Here is a 7,916-nt window from a genome sequence, read left to right as displayed (position 1 = left end):
GTGCGCTGCTCGGTGTGGAAGGCTGAGTGAAGTTGGAGGTTAGAGAAGCGATTGAGTCGGTTGGTCTTTCGTCGTACAAAGACAGGTCGGTTCTGTGAGTTGAGGACGTGAGGGTGAGTGGCGGCAACAAAAGGATTGCGCGTAACCGTGTGTTGTAATAGACTTTGCGAATGTTGATCCTTGACGGACGAAATTCGAGTAGAGGGAGGAGTATATAGTGGGCATTTAGAAATCACCCAGAGGGGAGGGGAGGAGACTGGAGATCTTCTGTCAGTAACATGAATAATTGGAACAAAAATGATCAGTGCGATCAAGTGCCGGCGAGGGAATGCCTGAGGATCGCCAAAGCTGGAGTGAAGTCGAATGATTGCGAGATCTTGTCGAACCATGCGATCCGGGGAGGCGTGGAGGCAAAGAAAGTGGTGTGTAGTGGACCAAAAAATTTTTTAGACGGGTGGCACTTACATTAGAAAAGAGGTGATGATATCAATTGCAGGTTCATTTGACAGCAAGTACGCCGTCAAATAAACGCGCTGACCAGATTAATAGATAAATGGTTGGGGGAGGATGAAGAAAGAAGAAAGATGGAGAGAATCGAAGGAGAAAAATTATGACAACCGTTTGTCCGGGGTTGGCAGATTTGTCCTCGGGCGTTAGTGTTAGTGAATTGAGATGGATGATGAATATTCGACACGGACCCAGGCCTTAGGGTCGGGGGAGTGGCTTCCTTTTTTGCTCTTTGCCTGAGGTGCAGTGGATACCTTGGCAGGTACCTTCTGTACCTACTATAATTTTTCCCTCTTCAAACCTACGGTATTTCTCGCTACAGTGCACGTCAAGAGGCCGCTTTGTGTGGGGAAGCCCTCGCTGAGCCCTCAAGATGGAGCATGTTTAGACTGCTAAGCTACCTGGTCGTTATCGCTCGCTACAAAGTTCCAACATCATCGATGATGGCTGCGTGTTCGTGGTGGCCTTGCCGGGACGCGGAGTTCGGGTCATGATTTTAGTTGGTTACGGCGGACTACTGATGGAGGCCCCGCAGTGGCCCTTCTGTGGGTGTCGACAGGGGTCTAGGTGTTCTCTTCCAGCGTATGGGTGCCTGGGAGACTAGCCTACTGTAGGTGAAGTGCGGGAGGTTCTGGAATGACTCAAGACCTTGTGCCTGTAAGTACCGTCGAGTTATTTCCATTCAGCTCCGTATCTGGTCCCGTCCTTTTTCTTTCTTGCTTTTGTTACTCGCTCAAGGTTCCCTAGAATGCCCGGAGCCCGATTACGATATACATGGCATGTGGAAGCTTCCAGTTCCGTTTTCCAGGTGAATCTTAGGTGAACAAGAATGGATGCCTCTTTACTCTGGGTTAGTAGGTATCTTGCGGGGGGCTCTAATGCATGTGGCAACGATTCAAACCGCTTAGTCTATTACACGCGCATTCACACCGATCATTGATGCTGCAAAAGATACAGTAGCGAGCAGATTCTGAAGTTCCCACTGCTCGCTCGCATAAAGCCCTGACTGTACAGCACGTACAGTACCCATTGCAACCATCTATGAACAGAACCCCAGGCAATCTGGGCTGGCTTGAGTCTCGTTCACCAATCAGCTTTCACGGAATTCTGGAAACTGCGACCTATCCGGGATATGAAAGTTTTTTTTCTTCCTTGCTTTTTGTAGGTTATTTTTCATGATGTTATATTTAATTGGGTTTCTCGTTGCAGGATCACCAGAATCTGCATGTATGTGACCAAGACTTGTGAGACATGCTGCACACAATTAGATATTGTTGAATCTATGTATTTTCTAAATTGTTTTTTTGTGAATCTGCAGGTTTGACGCACACGACCCTTGGTCTGATCGCGAGTAATGGTTGGTTTAAGCGAGCAGCGGAACCGTTTTACGGCCCATTTGCAGACATTTACTTTACGTATCGATCCATCGATCCATTCATGATGTTGCCGTTGTCAACACAACAGACCCTCAGGCTCAGGGCCAAGGGTCCTCAAGCAGTCATCGAGTAAACTAAACTAGGACTGCTAGAGCCGTCCGCATCCAACTCTCTGGACTCTGATGGTGGCCACAGCGATAACAAACCGGTGTTTTGTCTAGCCCTCCCTGTCTTATACTTCCTTAGATGGTGATTTATCGAGGTTCCATTGGACGAAATATCATGGCTGTCTCCCTTAGTGCGAGGGTTGAGGAAGAATCCGGGACTTCAAGTCCAGCCTGTCGGGTGGCTGCCAGATGTCCCCGCCAGCCCTCTCAGAGAAAAGAGGACACCTGGACATTGATAACTTCAGTTGTTGTTGTTTTAATTGTGGTCAACAATTTCGACTTCTGTCTTTTTTGTCTTTTATGGAGGCTGGTACGTACCATGTTGATATATTCCAAGACACCATCAAAACCCATTTAATTACTAATGGAAAACAAAATTCGCTGATATCTTGTCGAGTATCAAAAAGAGTACCGACATGGACCTCAGATCATCACATCGTTGACGCCTGTCAACTGTCATGACATTTCGGTGTCAACGCACAAGGTGTGGCAAACCACTTTAAAATCTACCATGATGTGTGTGAAAAACAATATTGTCAGCTACTTAAAATCCCATTGCCAAGTGTAGAACAGCCCCCAAAAGTCTTACACCGGCTTCACCTCCGGGGCAATTAGTGCAACTCCGCCCTCCGTCAGCTCCTCTATTTGCCCTAGCTGCAAAGTAAAAAAAAAAAACAAGGCTTGATCACGATACAGTAAACACTGCAGCCATCGTTGTGGCGACGTCGACGAAGTACTGTGCTGTACCCGCACCGTACCGTATTGTAGGCAGGATTACAGGGCTGCAAATGCAATTTTGCTCCGTCACATGGATTGCCCATCAACGAAAAAGCCCCGTTTCCAGCGGATGTTGCGGATCACTATGGGTTTCGATTCCTACCTAGGTAGCTGATGATGACAGTTCTGATCCCTGACCTGTCACTCTCTCGCTAGAGGTAAATAGCCGAGTCGGATCGGGTGTAAAACACAAGCCCGGCATTTTCGCTTCTTTAACTCCATGAATTCCGTCTAAAGATTGGAGATTTTGGAGAATTGGAGATTGACGGTCCAGGGCAGACGACTATCACTTGTCAATATGCGGCAGTATCCGGACAGGAATTCGAATTTGATCAATCTCCGACGCTACTATGCACTCGGGCTAAAGTTACGAGTTGCTTATGCCTAAGTTCTTCTATGACCTGGGTCAATCAAGTCTATGGCCGTCTACGACTCTACGTGTAACGCAGCCTGTTTGTCATGTCCCAAGTTGTACAGAAGCACTCTGACGTAGCACTCATTTACTGAAAGATTAGACTCCCGTAGATTGAGATTGCATTGAATCACCTGAAGGGCCGTTGCGTTGCTCTGCATTTGCATGACATCCCTTTGCTTACGCGGTTTCAGCTTCGCGATTCTACGGAATCATGAACATGTTCCCGTGCTCTTCTGTTCAACTTTTGGCGTCATTTGGTATCGATCTATTTCCTCTTGAGGAATCTCGGAGGATTTCGATACACAATTGACGACAACAACTCTCAAGTCTCGTATCACTTGACACTCCAAAGTCCGGGATTTCTCGAACACTATTATCTTAACTATCTTGGGCTGTCCAACTACACCTCAAGCAGTGTTCACAATACTATTTTTGGTTTCATTATGATGATCTCACTTCCGATTCGCGAAGGGCCTCCTTCATGTTCCATCTGTACATCATGGCAAGAATTGTAGATCCCTTGAGGTCTAGACCGCTGTCGCGGTGCGTTATCGATAGGGACGATTAGATATTATTTCTCCACTTAATATTTTTTTTCTTCGTTGTAGCTATTGAGAATATCGCAAGCCCCACGTATAACCTCTGTAAATCAACATCGACAACACCGCAACCATGGCCGATGATGGAATGCTTCTAAACTTTGACCTAGGGTCTGGCCCTGTCAAACCCCAGGTCAAGTTCAAGGGTGGACGCTGGCGCGACAGGAAGCAGGCTGAAAAGTCAGCAAGGATAGCCTCCGGGAAACAGTCTCAGCCAAAGTCTTCAACAGATGGACCCGACGACGGAAGATCCTCAAAACGACAGAGGACAGACGATGGAGACTTTGACAATGGCTTTGATTATAAATCAGCCAACCGATTTGGTTCGCGACCAAAGCATTTCGACAACGACGGCCACGGAGGAGCGTCAGGCCAATCTAGGAGCCATCAATCGGACGGCAAGTCGAAACAAGTTATCTCGCGTCTCTTCTCATTCAATCCCGCTCAAAAGACGGAGGCAGACGAGAAGCAGGGAGAATGGACTGCCCCAGAAGCGACCAATGCGCCACTGTCAGACGTCGCCAACTTCGGAACCTTGACAATATCTGCTCGACTTGTAGACGAACTCGGCAAGATGGGCCTCGAGCGACCCACGGGTATCCAGAATAAAGTCATCCCTCACATGCTGACGAGCAGCTCCGATGCGTTCGTCCAGGCCGAAACTGGTTCCGGAAAGACCTTGGCTTACCTTTTGCCTATCCTACATCGCGTTCTACTTCTAAGTGTGAAGGGAGGTGCCCAGATCCATCGAGACTCTGGCGCATTCGCAATCATTGTTGCACCTACTCGTGAACTTGCCAAGCAGGTCCACACAGTTCTCGAAAAGCTCATTCGACCGTTCCCATGGCTTGTCTCGACAGCGATTACAGGAGGAGAGTCCAAGAAGGCAGAGAAGGCCCGCATACGAAAGGGCGTCAATTTCTTGGTCGCCACCCCCGGACGACTCGCTGATCACATCGACAACACCAAGGCGCTTAACCTCAGCATAGTCCGATGGCTGATTCTCGATGAAGGTGATCGGCTTATGGACTTGGGTTTCGAGGATGACTTGAAGAAGGTTATCACAGCACTCAAGGCAGTCGACGTATCGGACACACTACCCGACGGAACACCGCTCAAGGCCCTGCCCGAGCGAAGAGTTACAGTACTATGCTCGGCCACTATGAAGATGAACGTGCAGAAGCTAGGAGAAATGAGTTTGGCGGATGCGACTTTCCTGGCGGCAAAGAAGGAGGATATGGAGCTCGATGTGCAAAAGAGCGAGATGAAGGCACCTGCACAGCTTCACCAGTACTATTCCGTCGTTCCCGCCAAGCTACGACTCGTTACTTTGATCTCGTATCTCAAGTCTACATTCTCCCGGCGCGGAAAGACCATGAAAGCTATCATATTTATATCTTGCGCCGACTCTGTCGATTTTCACTACGAGCTGTTACGCGACCCCAACACTACCGAAGCACCTGTGGCGGCTTCCAAGGAGGCAGAATCAATCTCGAAGACAGTGTCAAAGGCGGCGTACATCACTTCACCGGCGAGCCCCGAGGTTGTCCTTCACAGGATGCATGGATCTCTATCGCAGCCTATCCGTACAGCTACTCTTAAATCGTTCTCGGCTTGCAAATCACCATCTCTTCTTATCACGACCGATGTTTCCTCCCGAGGTCTAGATATTCCTTCGGTCGATCTAGTTATCGAGTACGACCCTGCATTCAGCTTCGCCGATCATATCCATCGTGTCGGTCGAACTGCTCGTGCTGGTAAACCTGGTGACGCTCTACTATTCCTCCTCCCCGGAACTGAAGAAGGCTATATCGAGCTAATGAAGGGGTCAACAACGCCAACATCACAATCCTACGATTCAATCCTGCAAAAGGGAATGATGACCAAGCTCGAATTCCCGGTTGAGACGACTGCAAAACCGGAAGATGGACATTCTTTCCACGACAAGGCGGAATCTCTTCAGTTGCACATCGAACAGCGCCTACTCGAAGATACAAAGCGTCTAGAACTTGCTCGAAATGGCTTCAAGTCCCACATCAGAGCATATGCTACACATACCAAGGAGGAGAGGAAGCACTTTGACATTTCAGAACTGCACCTGGGACACACGGCCAAGAGCTACGGTTTGAGAGAAGCGCCTGGCGGCATCGGACAAGGTGTGGAGAGGAAGACCAAGAAGCGAACGAATAAGGGTGTCGAGAAGGACCCGGAGCAGGCTGCGGGAGACGAGAGGCAAAACCAGAACATAATCAGGAAGAAGAGTATGATGTTGATGAACTCGGCAGCAGACGAGTTCAATATTGGTTAGATACCAGGTATAGCGACATTCCTTGCTTGGGCTTGAATTTTAGATCTACATTAAAAGCTGGGCATGATGACCATGCCCATGTTGATTCTTCAACTGCACTTCCACGCGTTCCCCCTCCTACTGTACATACATGCTGCTGTGCTTCAAACGTCATGGATTGTGCCAAGATCTTGATATCATGACGATGCCAGTCGGCATCTCCTTGCGCAGGAATCTCGGAGTGCGAATCAAGTGCTGCACAACGATGTTGTGATGCTACCGCCGACCAGTCACAGCCTCACAGACTGACAGTTAACGGACAAGTGCGCCACATCTGGCAGGTGTGTGGTTTCTTTCAAGGGTCTTGTAGGTCCAAGATCCAGGCGCATGACATCAAAAGCTCACCACAAGCGATGTCTGTAGATGCCTGCTAGGGCAGTCCTGCTACCCTATAATATTTCCGGACAGGACCACCTCTAAATACCTCAAACACTAGGATGCGTAATTATGTGTCGAGGAACGTCATTTTAGAGATTCGGGAGGGAGGGATGTCAGAGTTGTGTGGCTGGTGCCTTGAGGGCGGCCCAATGAATATGATGGATTCGCAAGTTTTTGACGTCATGTTGTGATGTAACTTGGCTGGCGATTTGCGTGCATTAGATATTCAAAAGATTCCAGAGGGATGAGAAATAAACATTTAAGAGAAGAGTTCTTCCACCGAAATCGAGGGTATTATTTTTCAATCTTCAAGATCTCAAGCCTCAGTGCAAACTTCAAAACAACCTTAACAAATACAAATACCACAAACCTATCACCACCACCAACCACCATCATGAACAACAACAAGAGCAACAGCGCCGCTGGCAATGTCGGCGACACAGTCGGAGGAGCCGCCAACTTCCTCACCAGCACCTTGGGCAACACCGTTGGTGGCCTCGGTCGCACAGTCGGCAACGTTACTGGAGCCGCGACTCGCGGTGTTGGTGATACCGTCACTGCGGCGACTGGCAGCGCTGGACAGCCCATCGGCGATGCTGTTGGCAACATCGGCACTGGAGTCCAGGGCGGACTTGACAGCATCTCCAAGGGCGTCGAGGACGCTGGACAGTGGAAGAAGCGATAAACTATGATCAACGACAAACACCAACAAAGATAATACCACGATAGCTTGGGGAGGATTGACTGAAGAATGTAATACTGGGAATAACACCCGAAGTGTATCAATAATCAATATAACAACACAATTACCTGTTACTCTGCGTAGGTACACAAATTGTGTATCACAGGAAGTCCTTCATTTAATGTACCAGCAAATTTCAATTCGGGAGCTACTGAGATCCAACTGCGCGCTCTCTATATTGCACACCCTGAACATTTGCTGCGACAGTGCAGAGTGCATTTCTTGCTACATGAACGAACGATAGTCTAAAGTATTACTGACTGGCACACACGACACAACAAGGGCACACAGTTACTAGAAGACAATCAAATCAATACAAAATCCCTTCTTCATGACCTGGCGTCAAGCCAAGTACATAATGAAAGGTTCAAATCAAAAATTGCGCCCCCTATGGCCCCGAAGGACAATAGAGCAAGGAAACGACTCCGCGATGTGCAATGCAGGCCTTCCATGCTGAGGAAGCCAATTCATGAGCTGGCCTCCTCGGAACAAGGTAAGTATGAAGAAGAAAAGAGAAAGAAGAGGAAAGGTTAGCGGGAAGCTGAGATTATATAGTGAAATCAGGTGCTGGTCCGTGCGCGAGTGATTGTGAAAGCGGCGCGCGCTGG

The 7,916-nt window shown here is 48.6% G+C and overlaps 3 protein-coding genes across 3 annotated transcripts in view; 2 read left to right on the top strand and 1 right to left on the bottom strand.

Moving 5' to 3' along the window:
• Window positions 1–225, bottom strand: part of FGSG_13634 (uncharacterized protein) — a gene marked incomplete at both ends in the record, with an annotated part of 3,220 nt that extends 2,995 nt beyond the window's left edge. Inside the window, one exon of the mRNA XM_011329653.1 lies at window positions 190–225. Coding sequence (XP_011327955.1) covers window positions 190–225 — 36 coding nt within the window. The remainder of the gene's footprint in view (window positions 1–189) is intronic.
• A 3,689-nt stretch (window positions 226–3,914) lies between these two features.
• FGSG_09740 (ATP-dependent RNA helicase DBP7) lies at window positions 3,915–6,149 on the top strand (the record flags this gene model as incomplete). Its single annotated transcript, XM_011329652.1, has 1 exon — window positions 3,915–6,149. The coding sequence occupies one exon, from the start codon at window positions 3,915–3,917 to the stop codon at window positions 6,147–6,149; it is 2,235 nt and encodes a 744-aa protein (XP_011327954.1).
• Window positions 6,150–6,960: 811 nt separating this feature from the next.
• Window positions 6,961–7,251, top strand: FGSG_09741 (uncharacterized protein; the record flags this gene model as incomplete). Its single annotated transcript, XM_011329651.1, has 1 exon — window positions 6,961–7,251. One exon carries the CDS (start codon window positions 6,961–6,963, stop codon window positions 7,249–7,251), a length of 291 nt encoding a protein of 96 aa, XP_011327953.1.
• Window positions 7,252–7,916: the final 665 nt, after the last annotated feature.

This window comes from Fusarium graminearum, chromosome 4, assembly GCF_000240135.3.
Source record: "Fusarium graminearum PH-1 chromosome 4, whole genome shotgun sequence".
In the NCBI taxonomy this organism is placed as follows: Eukaryota; Fungi; Ascomycota; class Sordariomycetes; order Hypocreales; family Nectriaceae; genus Fusarium; species Fusarium graminearum.
Note: the sequence above shows the minus strand (reverse complement) of the source record. Positions and strands in the feature narration are given on the sequence as shown.